The sequence below is a fragment of the Anabrus simplex genome, chromosome 1 (genome assembly GCF_040414725.1).
Source record: "Anabrus simplex isolate iqAnaSimp1 chromosome 1, ASM4041472v1, whole genome shotgun sequence".
NCBI lineage: Eukaryota > Metazoa > Arthropoda > Insecta > Orthoptera > Tettigoniidae > Anabrus > Anabrus simplex.
This window is the reverse complement of record NC_090265.1, coordinates 223,654,504-223,679,779: the sequence shown is the minus strand read 5'-3', so window position 1 is coordinate 223,679,779 and position 25,276 is coordinate 223,654,504. Positions and strand designations below refer to the sequence as shown.

Below are 25,276 nucleotides of genomic sequence, written 5' to 3'. Positions count from 1 at the left end.
TCAGATCGCAGATCGAACGGTCATGATGAAGATGATGCTTGTTGTTAAAGGGACCTAACATCTAAGTCATCAGCCCAGATCGAACGGTCAGACAGAAACTTTGTAAAATTGGTTTGCGAGCGAGGATTCCAAGAATGAAGCCTTATCTGAACAAAATGCAGAGGAAGAAACGTTTGCAATGGGCTTTAGCACACAAGGAGTGGACGCAAGAAGTCTGGGCTAGAGTCATTTGGAGTGACGAGACCAAGATCAGCATCTTCGGAAGCGATGGAATAAAGTTCGTTCGTCGTCGACCAGGCGAAGACTTGTTGCCTGAGTGCAACACTGCCACTACGAAGCATCCCGTCAGTGCCATGGTGTGGGACTGCATGACAAGACATGGAATTGGGCGTCTGCAAGTGTTACAGGGCAATATGAACGCGAAAAAGTACCAAGAAGAAGTCTTAGTGTTGAAATTGCTGCCCTCTATCCGTGATTTGTTTCAAGGTAACAACAATCAGTGCATCTTTCAATAAGACAATGCGCCATGCCACAGCGCTAGAATCAATAAGAAATGGTTTGCTGACCATCACATTAGTGTGCTTCCTTGGCCTGGCAACAGTCCCGACCTCAACTCAATTGAGAACTTGTGGGCAAGGCTGAAAATTTTGGTTTCACGACGGAATCCCAGTAACAAGAGGGAGCTACTGGAAGCCATCCTCAATTCACGGTTCAGAGTGATCAAACCAGAAGATCTCAGATTTGGTAGACTCGATGCCACGCAGAATCGAGGCAGTGATTAAATCAAAAGGATATCCCACGAAATACCGAGAAACATTGCAATAACATTTGTACCTAGTAATTTGTAATTTTCTGAAACTGTTGTGTTGTGAATATTTTGTTTATTTTATTAAATTTTGATTGTTTAACTTAAATTTATGGTTCGTGTTTGTGGGTTACTGTAGTCACGTCCTAGTTCGTGAACCATGGGCAACGGCTGAGTGGCCTAGTAAGTGGTCCTGAGAGTCGGGATACCAGTTGCTATGGAATGGGAGAGGGCATGTCGGACATATTCTGAGTCGTGGCCCTCCTTGTGCTCAGGCAGCTAGGACTATACAATTCACCGGTGGTCCATAACCGTTAGAGGAGAGATCCTCACTTGGACTATGTGCAAGTAGGGCAGCATCCTGCTTCATGAATTTACCGAGCTCAGAACACTTTAAGCAAGCCTCGGACCTATTGGAGTAATGGAGTCCCACTCCCATTTGACAGGCGAGGGACTCCTTGGAAACAACTTGGCGAACGAAATGGAATTCGATGGGGAGCTATCAATATTAATGGGGCTTACGGAAGAAAGAAGGTAGAACTGGCTGAGTTAGCAAAGAGGATGCATCTGGATGTGCTAGGAGTAAGTGATATTCGGGTAAGGGGAGATAATGCGGAAGAGATAGGAGATTATAAAGTGTACTTGACGGGTGTTAGAAAGGGAAGGGCAGAGTCTGGGGTAGGGCTCTATATCAGGAATACCATTGCTCGCAACATAGTTTCTGTTAGGCACGTAAATGAGCGAATGATGTGGGTAGATTTGTCAGTTGGAGGAATTAGGACAAGAATTGTGTCCGTGTATTCACCATGTGAGGGTGCAGATGAGGACGAAGTTGACAAGTTTTATGAAGCATTGAGTGACATCGTGGTCAGGGTCAACAGCAAGAATAGAGTAGTGCTAATGGGCGATTTCAATGCGAGAGTAGGGAATAGAACTGAAGGATACGAAATAGTGATTGATAAATGTGGAGAAGATAAAGAAGCTAATGGGAATGGGAAGCGTTTGCTAGACTTCTGTGCTAGTATGGGTTTAGCTGCTACGAATACATTCTTCAAGCATAAGGCTATTCACCGCTACACATGGGAGGCTAGGGGTACCAGATCCATAATAGACTATATCTTAACAGACTTTGAAATCAGGAAATCTGATAGGAATGTACGAGTTTTCCGGGGATTTTTCGATGATACAGACCACTATCTGATCTGTAGTGAACGAAGTATCTCTAGGCCTAGGGTAGAGAAAGTGAAATCTGTCTGCAAACGAATAAGGGTAGAAAATCTCCAGGGCGAGGAAATTAAAAGTACATGGATATGATTAGTGAGAAGTTTCGAACAGTAGACAGTAAGCAGATTCAGGATATAGAAAGTGAATGGGTGGCATATAGGGATGCTGTAGTAGTATCAGCAAGTGAATGCCTAGGAACAACTGTGTGTAAAGATGGGAAAAGGCGAACATCTTGGTGGAATGATGAAGTGAGAGCAGCTTGTAAACGTAAAAAGAAGGCTTATCAGAAATGGCTCCAAACAAGGGCCGAGGCAGACAGGGATTTGTACGTAGATGAAAGAAACAGAGCGAAAGAAATAGTTGTTGAATCCAAAAAGAAGTCATGGGAAGATTTTTGTAATAACCTGGAAAGGCTAGGTCAAGCAGCAGGGAAACCTTTCTGGACAGCAATAAAGAATTTTAGGAAGGGAGGGAAAAAGGAAATGAACAGTGTTTTGAGTAATTCAGGTGAACTCGTAATAGATCCCAGGGAATCACTGGAGAGGCGGAGGGAATATTTTGAACATCTTCTCAATGTAAAAGGAAATCATCCTGGTGGTGTTGCAAACAGCCAAGCTCATGGGGAGGAGGAAAATGATGTTGGTGAAATTATGCTTGAGGAAGTGGAATGGATGGTAAGAAAACTCCACTGTCATAAGGCAGCAGAAATAGATGAAATTAGACCTGAAATGGTGCAGTATAGTGGGAAGGCAGGGATGAAATGGCTTCATAGAGTAGTAAAATTAGCATGGAGTGTTGGTAAGGTACCTTCAGACTGGACAAAAGCAGTAATTGCACCTATCTATAAGCAAGGGAACAGGAAGGATTGCAACAATTATCGAGGTATCTCATTGATTAGTATACCAGGCAAAGTATTCACTGGCATCTTGGAAGGGAGGGTGCGATCAATCGTTGAGAGGAACTTGGATGAAAACCAGCGTGGTTTCAGACCACAGAGAGGCTGTCAGGATCAGATTTTCAGTATGCGCCAGGTAATTGAAAAATGCTACGAGAGGAATAGGCAGTTGTGTTTATGTTTCGTAGATCTAGAGAAAGCATACGACAGGGTACCGAGGGAAAAGATGTTCACTATACTGGGGGACTATGGAATTAAAGGTAGATTATTAAAATCAATCAAAGGCATTCATGTTGACAATTGGGCTTCAGTGAGAATTGATGGTAGAATGAGTTCTTGGTTCAGGGTACTTACAGGGGTTAGACAAGGCTGTAATCTTTCACCTTTGCTGTTCATAGTTTACATAAAATGGCAGGGAGGGATTCAGTTAGGTGGAAATGTAGTAAGCAGTTTGGCCTCTGCTGACGACTTGGTCTTAATGGCAGACTGTGTCGAAAACCTGCAGTGTAATATCTTGGAACTTGAAAAGAGGTGCAATGAGTATGGTATGAAAATTAGCCTCTCGAAGACTATATTGATGTCAGTAGGTAAGAAATTCAACAGAATTGAATGTCAGATTGGTGATACAAAGCTAGAACAGGTCGATAATTTCAAGTATTTAGGTTGTGTGTTCTCCCAGGATGGTAATATAGTGAGATTGAATCAAGGTGTAGTAAAGCTAATGCAGTGAGCTCGCAGTTGCGATCAGCAGTATTCTGTAAGAAGGAAGTCAGCTCCCAGACGAAACTATCTTTACATCGGTCTGTTTTCAGACCAACACTGCTTTACGGGAGTGAAAGCTGGGTGGACTCAGGATATGTTATTCATAAGTTAGAAGTAACAGACATGAAAGTAGCAATAATGATTGCTGGTACAAACAGGTGGGAACAATGACAGGAGGGTACTCGGAATGAGGAGATAAAGGCTAATTTAGGAATGAACTCGATGGATGAAGCTGTACGCATAAACCGGCTTCGGTGGTGGGGTCATGTGAGGCGAATGGAGGAGGATAGGTTACCTGGGAGAATAATGGACTCTGCTATTGAGGGTAAGAGAAGTAGAGGTAGACCAAGACGACGAAGGTTAGACTCGGTTTCTAACGATTTAAAGACAAGAGGTATGGAACTAAATGAGGCCACAACACTAGTTACAAATCGAGGATTGTGGCGACGTTTAGTAAATTCTCAGAGGCTTGCAGACTGAACGCTGAAAGGCATAACAGTCTATAATGATTATGTATGTATGTATGTATGTATGTATGTATGTATGTAACTTAAATTTTCAAACAGCGGACATTAGGGCATATTTCCTGAAAATTTGTAGTAAATTACAATGTACATTTCAACTGAAATAAACTCCTGAATACAATATTCAACGAATCACTAAAAAGTGCCCAGAATTAATGCCACTACTGTATATGGGGGGGGGTCGTTTATTCCATTCCTAACCCGGTCGAATAACTGGAAACAGGCTGTGGATTTTCATTTTCAACTTCAAAGTTGAAGTCAACCTCCGTCGCTCAGGCGGCAGCGCATCTGCCTCTCGACGCTGGGTTTCGTGGTTCAAATCCCAGTCACTCCACGTGAGATTTGTACTGGACAAAGCAGAGGGGGGGGGGGGCAGATTTTTTAATGGGTAATCCGGTTTTCCGTGCCATTTTCATTCCAGAAACACTCTCCAATATAATTTAATTTCAACTGTCAGTCTTTATTCATTGACCCAGATGAGTGCGACAGCCTTCGGCAGTCGGCACAATTCCTCTCCTCGCCGCTAGATGGGGGCTTCATTCATTCCATTCCTGACCTGGTTGAATGACTGGAAACAGGCTGTGGAATTTCATTTCACCTTCAAAATTGAGCGAACTATTTTATAGCATTTATGTAAGAGTTTCATTTACAATATTATTCTCCTCATCACATTAGGTGGTAGTTTTTTTTTTTTTTTTTCTTTACGTCGCACCAACACAGATAGGTCTTATGGCGATGAGGTGGTAGTTTTCCAAGAACATGTTGCATTCACCATCTTTGAGTGCATTTCTTTCGTTATCTTTCTAATTAGCAAGATTAACTTTCCGTTTTTACATTTTATATTTTTACATTTTTGAGCACTCTTCGTCAATAAAACGACACCAGAGTCAGCCATATTGCTTCTGGTTATAACGTTGTTCTACTAAACACAGTTTTTCATCGCAGACAGGAAGACAAGATACTCACTGCCTCACTGGGGTGAAACGCTGCTCGTTTCACTACTGAAAAGACCTAAAGAGCTTGAATATTTTTAACATCTGCCATCAATGATATGAAATTACTGTTTCCTTTTGGGAACTTAACTTTTTGATATAAAAGCCGAAGGCAGGCATTTATACACGCAGAGGTACATACTTTTCCTAGCACAGCGTCACTGCATTGTCCTTTATAGGAGGCTTGCAGTGGTGTCTCAAGGGCGCACCAGCAGCCAGTCTTGGAAAGATGTAGCAATCCAACTGATGAGCCCACTGCCACAATCGGGCGAAACGCTGGTAATTTTAGGACTGAAAAGGCCTAAAGAGCTTGAATGCTTTTTAGATACTATGTTGTTCCCTCTTTAACTCACTTTCAACGAAAGGGTTGATTACTTTGCTGTTCCAGTGAATGATTCAATTACACTGGCGGCCGTAATTCTGGAAACTTTTTGCATTTACACTGAGTTCTCACTTGTGTTTCTTTGCAGGTGAACAAAATTAAAAAACTCCGTTATTAACTGAAAAGACAAATGTGATCTATAAGTAATTAATTTGACCTTATGTCTGTGGTGTTTACAAATAATTACCACAGTAAAAGAGAAAAATTTATGGTAGTGAATTTTACCATCCACTGACATGCATGTTGTTACTGGTTCATTCATGTTGAAACTGTTAGTATGTTTGTATTCTTGTATGTATTTAGTACATTGTTGACTTCTGGCGGCAATTTCAACAGTGTTGAGAATTTATTTTGTCATTCTGTGTTAAGCTTCTATCCAGGTAACATTCGTCAGTTAATTTCGATTAAAAATATCTCAAAATACTTTTAGGAAAGGACTGGTCACCTTCTAAACGAAGCAGGGCAATCACTCTTCATTAAGAAGGGTACATATACGAGATTGATAGAAAGATCGTTAATAGTGCTACAGCGTCCGGAGTTCTAAAGGTATGCTAGAGAAATGAATCTACCAAACCTTGCAAATCGGCAAATCCGAGGATGTGAGGGTGATGAGCAGCTTATCGCTGAGAGATTGCAGAAAATCTTCTAAAAGACATCCAGGAAGTTATACAACGCTTAGAAAAAGGCATTTTTCAACAAAAGGCAATGTGAAAACCATCTGAATTGGTGTCAAAATCATAGATCTTGGACTAAAGACGACTGGGCGAAAGTGATTTGGAGCAATGAGACTAAATATCTATCTTTGGAAGCGGCGAATTGAAGTACGTGTGCCGACGACAGGGAAACGCATTGAATCCAGAGTGCCTCACTGCAATTATGAAACGCCCTATTTCTGTCATGATCTGGCGTCGCATGTCCAGAAATGGAGTAGGGAGACTACACATTTATTATAGATGGGAACCTGAATGCCAATAAATATAAAGGAGATTCTGGAGAAGAAGCTCTTGCTATCCATTGCGAATTGAGCCAAAATGGAAATGACTTAGTATTTCAATAGATGGTGCATCATGCCATACTGCCAAAAGTGTCGCAATTAATAGAAAGTCACGGCCCAGAGTGCGTGTTTAATACTGATTAGCCTGGTTTTCATGAAGAGTTCCATTCTGGCAGGACCCATAATGAACGAGGAGAAAAAGTCGTATTAGCGGAAACACAATCTATGAATTCACTAGCTCATAGCTACACAATACAGCCAATAATTTCGGCAGATGGACAACTCCTGCCGAAGTTGCTAGTGGTGTTGAAAGAAAAAAAAATGGCAAATTTGGTCCTAATATAGAAGAAAAAAACTATTTACCGCACCAAATGTGTACACTTCCCCTTCAAAGTCTGGAACACTGACCAAAGAACTTTTACAGAAATGGTTACGGGATGTTTATTGTGAGCTAGTACCAGAGTACAGTGTTTTAGTTCTCGATTCCTGGACCGGACAGAAAGAAGAAAATATTTTAAATGCTAAAATTGGGAGTAAGAAAATCATTAATGTTCAAACAATTCCGAAAGGAGCCACTGGACTTACCCAGCCGTTAGATGTTTTGGGCTTCCGGATTTGGAAGCAATTTACACGTATTTTGTACGATTTAATTTTGTTAAACTCGTTAGACATGGGCCTTAAAGTACGCTCGTCTAGTTAACTACGACACGTTTCGAGCGTCTCATTCCTGGGTAATGAGTTTTAAAAAGAAATTAAAAATTGGATCAAGAAAAATTTGCAAATTCGTATCTAAAAAGTACCAATCTGAACAAGAAGATACTAACTGTAACGCGACACTGTTCATGGTCTGAGGATAAGAACATTCAAGTTTTAAAGTGGCCTGGGAATAGCCCGGACCTTAATAAGAATGAAAATCTTCGATTTAATTTCACAATCATTAAGTGGGAAAAATTGTATTTTTATCAGAAAATAATACTTTATATTTCTAGTACCTTTTATGTAAGTACAAATGGCTCAAAAATAAATTACGTGCTTAAAAAAAAAGGAAAAATACTATATTTCTTACAAAGTTTCTTTGTAATTCAGCATTATGCTGTTACTGATCCTGAATAAATATAATAAATAAATAAAAGAATTATGGCCACCAGTGTATACCATGTGTAAACAAAGCAAAGCATCCGTTATTTATCTTAACTAGTCATTTTCTTAACATAAAGAAATAAATGAACTAGATTAAAGCCATTATACATATATTTATTTAATAATAAAGCCGAGCTTTCAGCCAAATTGCATTAGCCTTCATCAAGGCATGTGAAAAGACTGACGAGGGAACACATACATGTGTTTCACTCGGATTCGGTTGAAATTTGGTAGGAATATTCGTGGGAGGCAGTAGAATGCTAAGGTGAAAACTGCATGTCCCCAGCGCAAGTTTAAACGCCAAAATAAAACAAATAAATAGTCGTAAAATTAGAAGTGCCGCGGGAGTATCGGGGTTTGGCGGACAGGTAGGGAGGAGCGAAGCAGCGGACGTGAGCCAACCGGGCTGTGTCGAGCTGCGCCAGCAACCAGGCAGCGTATAGTTAGCGCGTTCCCCTTAACTTCCCGATTAGATGTGCAAAACGTAAATATGAAAACAGCACATGAAACAAGTGTACAAAGGACGTGAGCAGCGCATAGTCGATTCCCACCTCAGCCATTATCGAAGTGGTTTTCCGTGGTTTCCCACTTCTCCTCCAGGCAAATGCCGAGATGGCACCTAACGTAAGGACACGGCCGCTTCCTTCCCTCTTCCTTGTCTACCTCTTCCAATCGTCCCATCCCTCCGCAAGGCCCCTGTTCAGCATAGCAGGTGAGACCACCTGTGTGAGGTACTGGTCCTCTTCCCCGGTTTTATCCCCGACCCAAAGTCTCGGGCTCCAGGACACTGCCCTTGAGGCGGTGGAGGTGGGATCCCTCGCTGAGTCCACGAGAAAACCCAACCCTGGAAGGTAAGCAGATTAACAAAGAAAGAAAGAAAGAAAGAAAGAAAGAAAGACCAACAGGCAAGGTGGGATTCAGTTTGATGAGAATGTGGTAAAGATTTTGGCTTTTGCCACTGAATTAGTTTTAGTAGTGGACTTCGTTGAATAATTGTACTCTTGTATCTTCGAACTTAAAACCGGCAAGTATGATGTGAAAATTAACAATTTAAGGCTTAAAGTGAAGTTGTTTGGGAAGAAACCTAAAAGGAATGAATGCCAGACAGCAAATACAAAATCGGAATAGATGGACCACTTCAAGTGATCATTTAGAAAGTGTATTCTGACAGGATGGTAGTATAGTGAGTAGTGGTAGTAGTATAGTGAGCCCCAGGATTGGCTCAGTGTGGAAATAGTAAACACCACAAAATCATCTTCAGGGCTGTCGACAATCGGGTTCAAACCCACCATTTACCCAATACAAGCGTTTAGCTACACGAACCAAACAACACTGCCAACTTACTTGCTGGGAATATCTTGTTCACAAGAAAGAAGATACTAGGCTATAGTTAAGAGTATGATATCTAGTAACAAACGGGTGAGAACTAATGTATTACCGGGCGAGTTGGCCGTGCGGTTAGGAGCGCGCAGCTGGGAGCTTGCATCCGAGAGTGGGTTCGAATCCCACTGTCGGCAGCCCTGAAGATGGTTTTCCGTGGTTTCCCATTTTCACACCAGGCAAATGCTAGGACTGTACCTTAAGGCCACGGCCGCTTCCTTCTAACTCCTAGTCCTTTCCCATCCCATCGTCGCCGTAAGACCTATCTGTGTCGGTGCGACGTAAAGCCACTAGCAAAAAAAAAAAAAAAGAAAGAGTATCAATGCATTACAATGAAGAGGTCATGGATAAATTAGGAGTAAAGGCATTGAACACACGAACTGGCTTTGGTGGTGCAGCCAAGTGAGAGAAATGAGGAGGATAATTTACTTACAAGGGAACGGATTTCGGTATAAAATTCTAATCTGGTTGAAATTTAGTACACAATATTCTTACAAACTTGCACAATGACGTAGTGAAAACCGCACGGGCCACTTTCAATTTCGAACTCCAATACTGAACGCCGAAAACCTGCCGGGCGACGGCATTAACGAGGAAGTGGGGAGAGGTAAAGCTGACCTTGAATCCTAGTAGCACGCGATGGCTCGTGGCGACCAAGCAGCGACTTGCCGTGCTGCGTTGCATTCCCCACCTTAAACTTTTCCCTCACTCTTCTACCCTCTCGATTAGAATATAACATGCAACGTAATTTGATGTTTTGCCCTTGGCCTTACTGTAAATAAATAAACCGATCTTTCTTTGTTTTCCTCGTTTACTCTTTGTAATCCTTGCAATAGTGGATGTTTACAAAAAAAAAAAAAAAAAAAGTCGTCAATGCAAAGAGACTGTTTGCACCACACACACCTTGCAACACTTTTTTTTTTTTTTTGTATACATATCGCAAGTATTTCGGATAAGACTATCCCCGAAACAAAACTGAACGGGGTTCACAAAGCAAGGGGGTTGTGTTTCAGCATAACCGGATTTGTACCAACTATACATCCACATGTTACGAAACCGCGGAGAAGATAGTTGGTTGTGGGTCAATGATTGGGTTTTTAAAATACTGTTGCACAAATTCATGTTAATATCAAAATTGCATAATATAATCAAGTCATAAAAACGAACAAATTGTTTCCATGTCCAGAAACCAAGCACATCTAACGGCTAAATCATTCCAGTAGTTCCCTGGGGAATAGTTTTAACAATAATAATTTTGTTGGCGGGTTTTGACATCAATATATTTGCTTCACTTTGTCCTGTCCACGAATCCAAGAGTAAAACACTGTCTGGTACATTTTGAAAATAAACGTCTTGTGATCACTTTTGAAGTAACGTGTTAGTTAGCATCCCAGACGGCGAAGGCAAAACAAATAATCTGCTGTAAACAAATATTTTTTAACAATAGGGTCAAATTCACTATCCTTTTCTCTTAACACAACTAACAATTTAGGCAACAGTTCTTCATCGGCAGAAATTACACGCTGAATCGTATAGCAGTGTGTTAATAAATTCAACGATTGCGCTTCTGCGAAAATGTTCTCTCCCTTTAAATGTAGCGTATGTCCAGCATGGAACTCTTCGTTAAACCCGTCTTGGTCTGTGTTAAAAACGCACTTTGGAGAGCGAGTGTTTATTAATTCGTATAGCTCTCGTACAAAAATTGTTGCATTGGACGCAATGTCAAGCTAATCGGCTGTATAACTTTTGGTTACAAATTTCGTAACTTTCCGGCGATCAATATTGAATTAATTTTTAAACTTTCGTACCCAGAAAGTTGAGGTGCGGAAGGTATCGAGGAACATGCCGAGCATTCTTCAGGGCGCATTTTGTAATGTGTACGTCATGGACGGTTTTGTTGTTGTTCAGCCTCGCCTTTTTAAATTCTTCAAATATTTCTTTGGTGATAAATTTCAGTTTTTCTGCCTTTGTATCGCCCGATTTTACTTGTAGCTTCCATCTAGAAAGGTCCGACTGGTGCCGTAGCTTTTCAAACTGGTGCTAGAACGACTTTAAACAACTTTTTTCCCCTTCCTTTGTTCAGCCTATAATCAACCGCCATCTTTTTGTGTGTGATACTTATTGCAGGTGTTGTGGTAGCATCTTTTTTCACGGTCAGTGTCGGATATTACAAATTAATCGTTGTCAATAACATTGTTATTGTCAGGCAAAAGTAAAGTTTCCTCGCGTTCAATGGCGACCTGCACATCACCAAATTTTTCTGCAATAAGGACTGTAAATAAGGATCATGAATTAGTTCTGGCGCACGTCTAATTTGTCATGAAAAAATGTAAACAAAGTTTTTACTTACGGTACAGATTCTAAACCGAATTCACTTTCACCAGGTATTTGGCTTTCACAGCGATCACTTTCAGCAAAACAGCTTTGTAGACAAACTACCATATTCCAAGGATTAAAATTTGGAAGGTGTTCCAATTGAACATCGTCGGAACGATTAGCGACCTGTTCATCCGAAAAATCACGTTTGTTTTGCATTGTCCTACCGAACTGATATGAGTGTGAAGGGATGAGGGGAAGGTTGAAGGTGGGGAATGAAGTGCGGCACGGCAGGTCGTGGCCTGGGTGCCACGAGCCATCGCGTGCTGTTAATATTCAAGGTCAGCTTTACCTCTCCCCACCTATAATGCCGTCGCACGGCGGGTTTTCAGCGGTAAATATTAGCGTTTGAAATTGAAATTGGTCCGTGCGGTTTTCACTACGTTATTGTACACCTTTGTAGGAATATTGTGTACTAAATTTAAACCAGATTAGAATAATTTTACACCGAAATCCGTTCCCTTGTTAGTTAATGATTCAATTATGAAGGGACTGTTGTAACAGACATTAAACAAACATTATCATGAACAATATGAAAATAAAAATAAACTATGAATCCAAAACAGCTGATCTAGAAGGGAAATGAAGTTAAAATCAGATTTTAATGATTTCAAAATAAGACGCATATACAGGATGAAGCGAAATTCGCGCACTCGGGCGTCGCAGCGCGACTCCTCACATGCCAGCATTAAAAAAAATGTCTCTCACAAAAGTTCGTCCTGCTAGTATATTCAGCAGAAAAAGAACGTTGAAGAATGGCAATCTGGCAACACTGTACCCACATATAGGGTAACTACCTCTGTCAGCACCTACTAGTCGTGCTGTACAGTTGGTGCAGTAGACAGAGTTTTGGGTTAGCATGCAGGAGGTCGAGGGTTCGATCTTGGTTTGAGGCGCACTTTTCTATTTGCTAATTTTCATCGGACATTACATACTGTAATACAATAAGACACCGTTTCTTAGGTCACATGTATCCTACATTTACAAAATTTAGTAACTCTGAACACGTTGTAACGCATCTAGTAGATGAAGTGGTGCGAATAAATCCACGCCCACGACGTGGAAAGGGCGTCTTTGAAATCTGACCAATGAAAACGAATGTTTGTGCATTTCTAGGATCGTAGGAAGTGCGAATGGTGTTTCTAGAGGACCCGCTGCAATCGCTGTTGACGATTAAGATGCCAGATACCATACCACCTGGACTACATTTACGAAATAAGAAAACATACGCCTCAAACCAGGATCGACACTCTCGACCTCCTGCATGCTAACCCCAAACTATATCCACTGCACCAACTGTACAGCACGACTAATATGTGCTGACAGAGGTAGTTACCCTACATGTGGTTACAGTGTTGCCAGATTGCCACTCTTCAACGTCCTTTTTCTCCCGGATATACTCGCAGGACGAACTTTTGTGAGACTTTTTTTATTGCTGGCATGTGAGGAGTCGCTCTGCCACGCCCAAGTGCGCGAATTTCGCTTCACCCTGTATATTCTATAAGTCTCCTGAACTAATTGCACAAAGGGCTGTTGAGCCACTTATTTCCTTCACAGACGTTTCCTGGTTGAATACTGAAAGGTATAACAGTTTATAATGAAGATTTATGTATCTAAATAACAGTTTAAAATATAAATGAACAATATACTGACAATAAAAAATAAAACTTACGAGTTTGTATTAGTTCCCCGAAATCCACGAGAAAGAATAGGCCACCTTACATTCTGTATTGCTCTCTGTCAACCTGAAACTACAGAACATTAATGAGATTTTTATGACTTATAAGGTATAAAATCTGCTAGCATTGAACAACACACAACTTACCGTTTCTCACAAACTAAATCTCACGAAAGAGCTGACCACTTTGGTGCAGGAAGATTGTTGTTAGCCTTCTGTTCCCACGGGAGGTGGTTCGATTTCTGTTAAGGTCAACAGAACATGTTCTAAACGCAACAATCCCTGCAATGATAGGTTCTGGCACATACATCAGTACTAATGAATCCAAAACAGCTGATCTAGAAATCTGACAGGTAATACCATTAACAAAATTATGTAAATCGTTGTAGTACAGTATAAACGTACTTTGTGTTCCAGTTGCTAGATTGCGCAGTAGTAACATTCACAGTCAACATTGTATCTTTTCCCATCCATTCGCATATTCTTGTTGGTTACTACAGGATAGTATTTCTTTTAAAGCTAAGAATTCCAGTTTCGCATAACACTTGTCAATTTTCCTTTATTTAATAAAATATTTAATATGAATTTTGTTATCACCACTAATCTCTTTACTTGGTATATTGATTTAATTGACAAATGTTTATTTTATTTGTAAATCCATTTTTGGTGAACAACTCAAGATTTTATTTCCGATTAACAGTAGCAGATTTGTTGTTGTGATGTAAGAACTCAATGTTCTTTTTTTATTACTCACGAATGACCACAAGCTTCTAGATATATTATTAAAATGTTGCCTGCCTACTTGGCTCAATGATTTAAGTCGTGCCTTCAGTTGAGAAGGCCCTAGGTTCGATTCTCGGCCGGCCGTGGAATTAGCCACGTCTGGTTAATACGGTAAATATATAATGATATAATCCTGTAATTCCAGTGGAGCATAGGGCCTCCAAGAGTTGACCCTACACACTGATCTTCGCCAGTTCTCTTGCCTCCTGCCAAGTTTTGTTCAAGGCTACAAGTTCCCGGTCTTTAGATCTTCTGCATGGTCTGACTTGCTTTACAATTATTGGTCTTTCACCCTGTCTCCACTTCCACCTTCTCTTCTTGACCTGCTCTGCTATTGGTCTCCGATTGGTTATTTCCCAAAGTTTAGCATATTCCTACCACGTTCGTTACACAGCGGTTTAAGAAGTTCTGGAGTTTGCTGTTCAACTCTTGGGTCATTTTCCATGATACGCACCCATACACGCACTGATTTAACATCGCTGTTAAACAACCAGAACGTAGTGTTACCGCGAAGTTGTCTACATCTCCAGACGGGTCTCAGCTGTGCGAAGGCCTTTTAGGCTCCGTGCGTACAGCAATGTGCTGCTACGGGTGGGTAATACGAGAACTACTCAGAGGCCTGTTCATCAACAGCTGACCATCGGAAGCTGGAGTACGTATGATGCTTATAGGCATTTATTCAGGTGGTGATTATTGTTTTAAGAGGAAGTACAGCTTGCATTTATTCAATAATTTTATAGTGCTATCTTCAGATTATTGCTTTCTTTGAATGCTATAACGTCTCGGAAGAACTATGTGCTTGTTGATGCCTGCAGTAATAGACCCTGTAATGCAGAGCTTTCGTTAGCGGCCTCAGGAAATAGATTTGAAAATACCAGCAAATCGCAAGAAGTAATTCGGGCTTTAAATACTATAATTGAAACGGTAATAAATAACTCTTAACAAAAGTTATTTAGTAACTTTACAAACAAACTTTACGAACAAATAATTATAGCAATATTATATTTGCAAAGTAGGCTGCAGTAGGATATCGTTTTAAAGCACATTCGTCATAAAACATACACACATTGTATTCTACTAACTCAGTCTTAATAATAATAATAATAATAATAATAATAATAATAATAATAATAATAATAATGTAGCGTAGTCTAATCAGAGCAAAGTGTGAAATTTAGTAGTACTCCGTCAAGAACTCACGAAATGGATCTGACAAGACAGTAGATAGATAGATAGATAGATAGATAGATAGATAGATAGATAGATAGATAGATAGATAGACATGATTTATTTTAACTGGCAAAGTTAGGGACACGTGTCCCTGTCTTACACTTAACCAGTGAAATACATAATTAACATACCAATATACCAATAGCTCACAGCAATACCATATTTTACAAATGCGTAATTGTACGTATACAACCCTCATACCAATCTTAAATTTCTGGCAGTTTCGGGAATCAAACCCGAGCCCCTAAGGACGGCAGCTGGTAGCGCTAACTGTTACAATGCAGATGCGGATTTGATCATACTATATAAATACAGAAACATGATGTAAATAATCAAGTAATTCTGATGTTTTTACCTCATGCACAATTTTTGGTAGTGTAGGGGTACATGCGGTTTCAAAATAAGAAATTTCAATTTGTCCAACACTAAGTCTCTGCCTTTTTTTATCGAAAGTTTTTCTAATCTATTACCCTTGTTATATTTCTCTTTCCCTGCGTTTGTGATGCAACGTCGTGACCATTTACAGGGTTAATCAGTTAGCGAGGTTACACGTTATGCGTTAATTGCGTAACTAACAGTTGAAATATGCTTACACTTCTCTGGCGGAGGGCATTCACGGGCACAATGAATCGCCTCCCTAACGGCTAACACGATATCGTACAAGAAAAAGTTCTAAAATATTGTCCTGAAAATAGCATTGCTGAATGTATACATGAACAATAATCTCGCTATCACCATTAATAAATCATAACATTGCCTCCAGTGGCGACGCGTGACGTTTTGAAGTGTTACCACACTCCTTATGAGAGTATATCTATCTAAATCGTCCACACCGTCTTTATTCCAAGCATTCTTTTCTGAGGAAAATAGTTGTTACTTTAGTTTTGATATTTGTTTTACGTCGCACCGACACAGATAGGTCTTATGGCGACGATGGGGTAGGAAAGGCCTGGGAACGGGAAGGAAGCGGCCGTGGCCTTAATTAAGGTACAACCCCAGCATTTGTCTGGTGTGAAAATGGGAAACCACGGAAAATCATCTTCTGGGCGCCGACAGTGGGATTCGAACCCACTATCTCCCGGATGCAAGCTTACAGCTACGCGCCCCTAACCGCACGGCCAACTCACCCGGTGAGGAAAAATAGAATACATGGCCAACAGTACAATTTATTCATTTTTGCACAACCACATGACCAATTCAGATCTATGTACCACGAGTCATGAAAATATCGTACTGTTCTTTTCGATTCCTTAACTAAATTTTTAAGAGAAGGCTTGGGTCTACCTTTTTCAATTATGCTTTTCTTTTCGTCAAATGTTCTTAAAACGAATATGGTGTGTTCATTAAGCTTTCTATTATACATGAATATTCTGGGCCCCAACTCGCTTATTTTCGAGATGGAAGTGACAGCACTCATTTTAATGTTTAATACGTTGTGCAGCCCTATAGACTATCCTTACCTAACATAAATTCACACTTTAACAAGATAACAACCCCAGCATTTGCCTGGTGTGAAAATGGGAAACGACGGAAAACCATCTTCAGGGCCGCCGACCGTGGGGTTCGAACCCACTATCTATAACAATGCACTGTTGAGCGCGGCAGAAAGAACGGACAGAACAGCTCAGCACCGACGTTATGAGCTTTTGTTTCCACTTTCTATTGTGGTAACACGACCGGAGAACGTAGTAGTATTACATCTGTGTCAAGGGGAGAGGGGAGAGGGGCTTTGCTCACAAGGCCGTGAAAGAGCCGTTTTGAAAAGCGGCTCGGCGTTGTTTGAGAATGCGCCGCTACATCGCATTGTTTAGACCTGTTCAACCGTACGGTTTTATTAGGCGGGGTTACGCAATGAATCAAATTTGAATTGAATCAATGCATATGGCACATTTATGGGAATAAGGAAACATTAACTTCACCTTTTAATAAATAACTGTCTTAATTTTAATTAATTTCGTGTGGCTATTTCTAGCCGAGTGCAGCCCTTGTAAGGCAAGACCCTCCGATGACGGCATGTGTAGGTAACTGCGTGTTATTGTGGTGGAGGATAGTGTTATTTGTGGTATGTGACTTGCAGGGATGTTGGGGACAGCACAAGCACCCAGCCCCCGGGCCAATGGAATTAACCAATGAAGGTTAAAATCCCCGACCCGGCCGGGAATCGAACCCGGGACCCTCTGAAGCGAAGGCCAGTACGCTGACCATTCAGCCAACGAGTCGGACTAACTGTTTTAATAATATACGTTAAATACCTTTAAATAATGTTCCGCATAATGGGAATCATAATTTTAGCAGTTTCCGACTTAGAGGCTGTCATGAAATTCTTCACGAAATCAGTGTCATTTGTAGCATTTCTTGCATGATTGTAAAGTATTGGTTTGAGGAACTTCGTTACAATGTCAGGGAGTGGCTGCTGATTACATTCCTCACACATAAATATGTGTATGGATGTGGGAACAACAGTATGAATTTGCGAACAACAAACACTTTCAGAATTTTAAAGTACATTCGCATTTTGTACATATTTCATGGCATATGAACTATGAAGTGAATCTTAGAACATTTCTTAAGAAGAAAACAAACTTTCTCGATGGGAAACGCAATGCTCCTCGGTCTTGTGGCTTAATTAGACACATCAAAGGGCTGTTGGTATTGATTCCGGGAAGTTACTCTAGACAGAACGAACACAGAGTTTTCCTCGGCAATTCGAACAAAGTATCTCTTATCATAGCCAGTTCAGTTCTATTGAAATTGGGCATTCTGAAAAAGACAAGTTATGGTTTGTTTAATTTAGTCGTCTTATACAAAGAAAAGAATATTTCTAGCTGACACAAACAACACATCTTCTAGTGATAAGTACTCTAAAATAGTCTTGGGTAAATAATTCGATTTAATTTTCTGCACATCTACCTCGGCACATCGCTGTTTGATGGCATCTAATGTCTTGAACGTATTCCTTTCTTCATTACGTGTATTCAACCTATTTATCATGCCGATTTTTAATGTTGTTTCCATGACAAAGAGGTGGTTGTTGTTTAGTCCTCAGCCCGAAGGCTGGTTGGATCCTCAACAGTTCCGCCATCAGCTGTCATAGATGGCCTAGACATCACTGAAGAGGCGTACTAGGGAAATGAGGAGTGAGGTAGTTTCCCGTTGCTTTCCTCACCGAGCCAGAAGTTGCTATTACATATCAGTCTGCCAAGCCCACTGAAATGCAAGCACCAACCGACCCTATGAGCAATATTTTCACACCATTCATAGCAGGGACTGGCTGCAGAAGGAATGGCATTACTAGCATCGCCCATACCTCAGTCACTTTCATTTTGTCAAAGCCAAGAATAAAGCTGAGACAGAGCAATGAAAGTAACAAGATTGCTCTAGCCCATACCAGAAGACATAGTGCACTGTAAACACTAGGTCCCGCCAGCAAAGGCATGCCATAGAGGTATGCTCTCATATCCATCATGTCATTAAATCAACCTTTCCTTCGTAAATGACTGAAGAAGAGTTCAATGTCATCATTACCCAGGTTGCGACTTGAAATGTAATGGAAACCAACTGACAATAAATACCGAATACATTTCACAGTCGAATTTGTTGTCAGTTGGATACCTTGGTGTGTTTCTTAGCTGTTTTTGAAAGTTTGGTCTACATTGGTTTGAATCTTTTCAATAAACGGCGAAAGGTCTCAGCCAATAAAATTTTGTCTGCGGGAAAAATGTAAAAAAAGGCCTCGCTTATATTTTTTATCTGAAACATATTTCCGTGAGTCTTGTGATTTTCCTGGAAAATGGCCCGAAAAGCGATCGTGTAAATGTCGCTAGCTGAGGCAGTTCGCGGCGCGCGCGTGCCAGCACAGGCTGCAGGACGCCGTAAATACAGGGTCTTTTTTTTAGCTGGCTCCGCAGCACCACTCAAGAGCAATATATATCTAGGAAAATGAGTCACCCGGCTATCGCCTTCCGTGCGTGTTTCCCTGACACACGGAGCAAGCCATAAAAAAGACCCTGTACTTTCGGATTACCGTGCATATTAATCTGTAGAAGTTGTATTACATTATAACTTTAAATATTTGAATACCGTATGTTGCACTGAGTAATATAGAAAAAGAACTACTTTAAAGAATAGGCTTACATTAATTTACAATTATTTAAGAATAGGTTTCTAGCTACAAGGCAATCTAAGATTTCTTAGTCACTGTTGTCACTCATCTCACTATCTGTCGGGTCGTCTTTTACACTGATGATGAATGGCTCCATTCTTTCGTCCCTTACTATTTCCTTGGCCCAATCGTCCGTTTGAAAATTTTCCGCACGATTGAAGCACCTTTCCCAATCTGCAGCAGTCACACGGTCGAAGGCTTCTGATGTGAGTTTTTCTACGTCTTTTATTTCGAATGTCTTGTTCCTCTCTGCCACTTCTCTCTTCACTTGAGCCCAAATCAATTCACATTCACTACCCATCTTTAACTGCACTTACGGTGCGAGCTCAACAGCTGCATGACAGGGAATGACTCAGATAAGACCGCTACACACGTTCAATTCGGCTTGTCAATTCGATGTGAACAAGCCGAATTGACCGTGTGTATGCGAAAGTTTGTTCAAACCATGTGAGCTCAAGCCAGAAATTTGAACTGATGGCATGATGGAAATTCATCATTTTTGCTTGACACATCGGCTTGACGGCAAGCCGAATTGATCGTGTGTGTGGGAGCGTCAGTTCAGTTCCTCAAATCAGCTGTTCTGGGCATGCGGACCAGTGATTGGCAAGTGTCCCGCGTATTTTTTGCCGTGTGCGTAGTCAGTACATTAATAGACCTTCTTCAAGTGCTAAAGTAGTTTTTTATTTACATTTATTTACCTCTAAAGATTATCATAAAGTGAAACGTGAGCCAGCTTATAACAAGCTCGTACAAAAAGTTAGAGATCGATCCTGTTGCCAACAAAACACTAATGACAAAGAAGATAAACAGTTTGAAAACTGTTTTTCGTAAAGAACTGTGTAAACAGACAGTTTGGTTAGTGGAATAAGTGCAGACGACGTGTATGTACCTAAAATATGGTACTTCGATCAATTGTTATTCCTGGCGGATCAAGGTGTGCCAATGATGTCCAAATCTTCGTTATCAGTGTCCTTTATCAACGGAGAAACACGGGGAAGCAGATCTAGATATGTTTCTTCGTTCATCCTTGGGGTGAAACCGAAGCTCTTTTTAAAGGTTAACATGGGAGTACTGGGCTCGTTTTAAAAGCCAGTCTTTAACCCACACATTCCGCTTGAATTGACTCCTCCTTTTCACAACTGCACAAGCCACTGCACCATACATCAGTAATAACTCATCGTCCGAAAACATCAAGTTGCAATTTCCCATACACAAGCACGACCAAATTTTGGAGTTAACCACATCGAATTGACACACCAAACTGAACGTGTGTAGCCTGGAGCGGATGGGCTTCAGTTAGACAGCACAGCACGATCAACGTTGCCAATCCGTGCCCGCCGTTCCCTTATCTGACGACAGCGCAGTTTTTCTCACGGCTAATTTGGTGGCCGCGACAAAAATAGTTGATTCTAGATCTTTACATTTTACAAGACAGGAAGGACCCATTAATGCTTTGGAGAGCTACCCATCTCCGCAATGTTAATTCTCGGCAAGGACAGGACTAAAACCTGCCACCGCGACAAAAAGGCGTAATAGCTGTGCCCAGTTTTTGGCTTGAAAAGACCTGCATTTCACGATCTAACATAGGCAACGCCACTGCATGGAGTAGAAACAGCCTCTCGCTCAGCTTTGGCGGTGACTATTTACTGCAATAAAATTCTCGCAGCACGTCCAGGTGAAGAAACAATAATATTAAATATTACTATTAAAGAATAGTCGAGTTTTATATTTTCAAACTCTACCAGTGGTAATAGTGGATACTAGTACGCTTCGCCACTGATTGCCTGTATCGTGATACAGTAGGGTATCTAGTTGAACTGATGTTTCTCTTATCACATTAGCTGTTAATACTCTGTTGCTATTTTCTGCGAAGTTTTTATTGTAAATTTAATACATGACCACTTTTGCAAATTAGTAAGCATTTGGCCGATTTCTGTCGTATAAAACACATTGAAATCCCAGTGTTTTTATTTAGTCGGCCATGGCAAATACACGGTGAGACTACAACAAATATCTGCGCGGTGACACATGATAACTTAAAATATTCGCCTCTTGCAGCATACACACTGGTACAGCATAATGAAGGATTTCAGGATTATGAGGCAACAACAGACGTCATTAACATTGTAGTAATACTGTCTTCGAAATTCTGAATTCTAGGAGCGTGAGAGGTAATTTGAGAAAGCACTGAATTTGAAGAATGTTTCTGGAATCAAGAATTTCCTTGAACAGGCTAAATAGTACATTTGTGGGTTTAAGGAGGCATTCAGTGAAACGCGGATATTCGTATCCATCAAAGGAACATGATTTTTGAGGTAAAATGTAGAGAAATTACCACTGCAATGTGTACTTTCTTTGTAGGAGATTCAACTGAAAAATTTCCACAGAAAAGTATTTTTCCTGCTTCAAAGTAAGCGTAATCTAAACCTGAATGTCCTTTTTCTTCTTTTTCCTGACCGTTTCCAAATTACTGAGGTTGACAATATTTGTGAATTAAGTTCTCAGCACAAAATAGTGATGTGTCTGGTAACGATACGAAACAAGAACCGAGCGTATAATGGCATGACATTAGGAGGGGGGCAGTTGAAAAGAGCTGAAAACTTTCAATACGTGGGAAGTGTAATTGAAGAATATGGACGAAACAGGCTGAAAATCAATGAAAGAAGGCGGTGTGCAAGTGGATTATTTAAGAGCGTGGGAGGAATGATATGGAACAGAGATGTACCACAGAGATGTAAAGGAATTATCTAAAAGACTTATTTTGTGCTAATTATAACATATGGATCGGAAACGTGGGTGATGAAGGAGAGGGATATAAGTAGAATACAAGCAGTTGAAATAAAGTTTCAAAGCTGTCGAGTAGGTTTAATAAGAAAGGACAGAGTAAGAAATGAGAGAGTTCGGGAGATGGTGAACGAGTTACTCCTACAGGAAAAGATAGAAAAATCAAGGCTGCAGTTGTAGGGACATGTTTACCCAATCTGTGATTGGAAACTGCTCCAGATGATGATGATGAGATGATGATTATATGGAACGGGATAGCGGTCCGGAACTATAACAACATTTAAAGCCTGATGGTCGCCGCAAGGTCGCCACGATCCATCTTTCTTCGGAACCAAGTGAAGAGTGCTAGACCAGCATTTTTCAGAAGGTGTACATATTCCTAGGTTGATCATTTCTTCATACTCAAATTTTGCTTGCGCCAGTTTATCAGAAATCTTCCAGCTCGCGCGCCAAGTGGTGGTCCTGTAGAATTTATGGTGTGATGCACACTAACTGCAGGATGATTGAAATTGATAGCGAGTAGATTGGGGCATTATCTTAAAAGAGGATCTCGAATTTATTGTGTAGCTTATGGTTAGAGCCCTGCGCGGATATACAAAATAGTATCCGCATCCGCACTTCCTTCATCCGCACCCGCATCCGCGAATTGTTAACAATATTGTAAATAATTAACTGCAGTATATTCCACCCAAGATATTGAAACGGTTAGATCTGTTAACATAATACAATAGGCCTGATACCTGACACCAGAACCCCTACAGTCACAGTTTTATGAGGGATTTTCTCTTGCGACAACTAACGACGTATTGACCTTTGTTTCTTCCTTCCATTAATTGCGGGCAGGAGCCAGGTAGGCTTAGGACAGATTTACGGCTTTATGGTGTCAAGGCTTTTTTTATATATCACCATTCTCCCATACCAATGTCAAGAGTCGCCTAACCACAAGATAACATAAGGGTACACCTGAGTGAAAATCAATAAACGTAATTCTTTAGAAATTATCAGCATAATTATCCGCAATGCCATTCAGTTTGTATCCGCCAAGACACTAACTTCGCGGATATCCGCATCCGTGCAGGGCTCTACTTATGGCGAGTACTAAAAGTTTGTAATTCTTTTTAAATGCAATATCAGAAGTGATAAATACAACTGCATACTTCAACGAAGTTTCCGCTTGACAGTGACTTCAGCCGGCCGCAGGATGGAGGAAGGAGATGGTGAACTACGAGCCAGGAGTGGCATTAATTTCAACAAGTTGATGGCTGGTATACACATCATTTGTCGTACACAAATGACACATTCCAACGAGATATAAGAGGAGTATTAAACGGTTATCAAACATTCACGGAGTAGTAGACACACTGCGAAATGATAAATACAACTGCATACTTGCAAGTTTCTGTTCGATAGTGTCTTTAACCGGCAGCAAGACGGGGTGGGGGGTGGGGGAATGGATGGTAAATCACGAGCAAGGAGTAACATTTTCGTCAGTACTTAAGTTGATAGTTGGACTTGTACAAAACTGTCCCATTACAAAGCATATGAACATGATTTTTTACAATAGTCTTTTTAAATAATTTCCCAAAATAATCAAACAAAAGATATCAAACATTACAGCTATACCTGTTCCGATCTGCAAGTGACAGCCACATAACCATATCCTCATCATCTGATGAAGACGAAGATGACGACCAAAGCCAACGCCACATTATCCTGTCAAACGTCCTCACTCAACAAGTACAGTTCAAGGATGTGACTGAAGTTCACTGGAGTTACACAGTTCTTTCATCCAGATTACCTAAGAAATAGTGGAAAACAATATTTCTGTACTTTTCACGCCGCTGTATCAACATTTCTGGATTTTCTTTCATTAAAAAAATATTGTTTTAACGTATCACTTGACGATTACATGATGGATTGACAGAAGGAAAAGCTATGACCCTATTGCTAATGGAAAGTGAGAAGTGGAGATTGATATACTTCCTAGCAAATAATAGGAATGCATCGCTTAAGCGCCCTATACACATACGAACATAGTTCGGCGAACTTCGTTCCGAAAGTTAGTTCGCGAACCAAGTTCGCTTCTGTTTCGCTATACACATGTTCACCCAGCACGACAATTTCAGTCTCACACTTGTTGAAATGAGCGTTTCGAAAGTTGCGACTGCTGTTATTGTGCTTGACGAGTTGGGTTGTTTTAGGAAGAAGAGGAAGAAAAGGAGTACGTGGTGTAAGGACTGGTTATGAGAAAGAGACAGGTGGTCGCATATTAATCTTTTAAACATGCTCAAAGCACAAGTGAAGAAGACTTTCACAATTTGCTGCGAATGCCAGATATGGAATACAGAAATTTGTTAAAAATAATCGTGCTACTGATTGCAAATCAAGACGTATACCCATATAAGAAAAGCAATAACTGCAGAAGCACGGCTCGAAGTTACACTTCGGTACTTGCCTACGGAAACTTGCTAAGTTATCTGCGAGGTCCTCGACGAGTATCTAAAAGTGACTATCAGGCGTATTGTATTCTTCTTGTTGATGCACTGCAAGACTATTTTTATGCCTGCTAACATGTTAGATTAACCTGGTTAAGTACAACGAAATGACTATGTCCTTAACTTTGCCAGAGTAAATAAACATAATACCAGTTTACCAACCTACATTATATTTATTTTCTTTCCATGTTGTGACTTGACTATCAATGTTGGATTTCGACTTTCGTATATGCTCTTGGTCGGTGAGAAATGAAAGAAGACCGAGCGAGTCGGCCGTGCAGTTAGGGTCGCGTAGCTGTGAGCTTGCATTCGGGAGATAGTGGGTTCGAGATTCTCATTTTTACACCAGGAAAATGCTGGGAATGTACCTTATTTAAGGCCACGGCCGCTACCTTCCTAACCCTAGCCCTTTCCCATCCCTCCGTCGCTGAAGGCCTTCGATGTGTTAGCGCTATGTTAAAGAAGTAGCAAAAAAAAAAAAAAAACCTGAAGTACCACAATTGTGGTACATGGACACTTTCTTGCGACGAACCTGTTTTATTTTTCGACTTATTGACGTTCCTCACTTACCTATGGAAACTGTGTTTCAACGAAGTAACTCTCACAGTTAAACACGCTAAATCTACCTGGGGCAGGTTCTCTTGCGTCATTCTTAGTAGCACCAGTAATG

At 40.7% G+C, this 25,276-nt stretch overlaps 1 protein-coding gene across 6 annotated transcripts in view; it reads right to left on the bottom strand.

The window, feature by feature from the left end:
• Window positions 1-25,276, bottom strand: part of LOC136885915 (uncharacterized) — a 446,154-nt gene that overhangs the window by 293,087 nt on the left and 127,791 nt on the right. For 2 of the 6 annotated variants that reach the window (XM_067158649.2, XM_067158655.2), the window contains exon 2: window positions 23,735-23,909. The exons of the other annotated variants lie outside the window; for them this stretch is intronic. In XM_067158649.2, coding sequence (XP_067014750.2) covers window positions 23,735-23,820 — 86 coding nt within the window. In that variant the 5' untranslated portion in view covers window positions 23,821-23,909. The remainder of the gene's footprint in view (window positions 1-23,734; window positions 23,910-25,276) is intronic. 6 annotated transcript variants of the gene reach the window in all.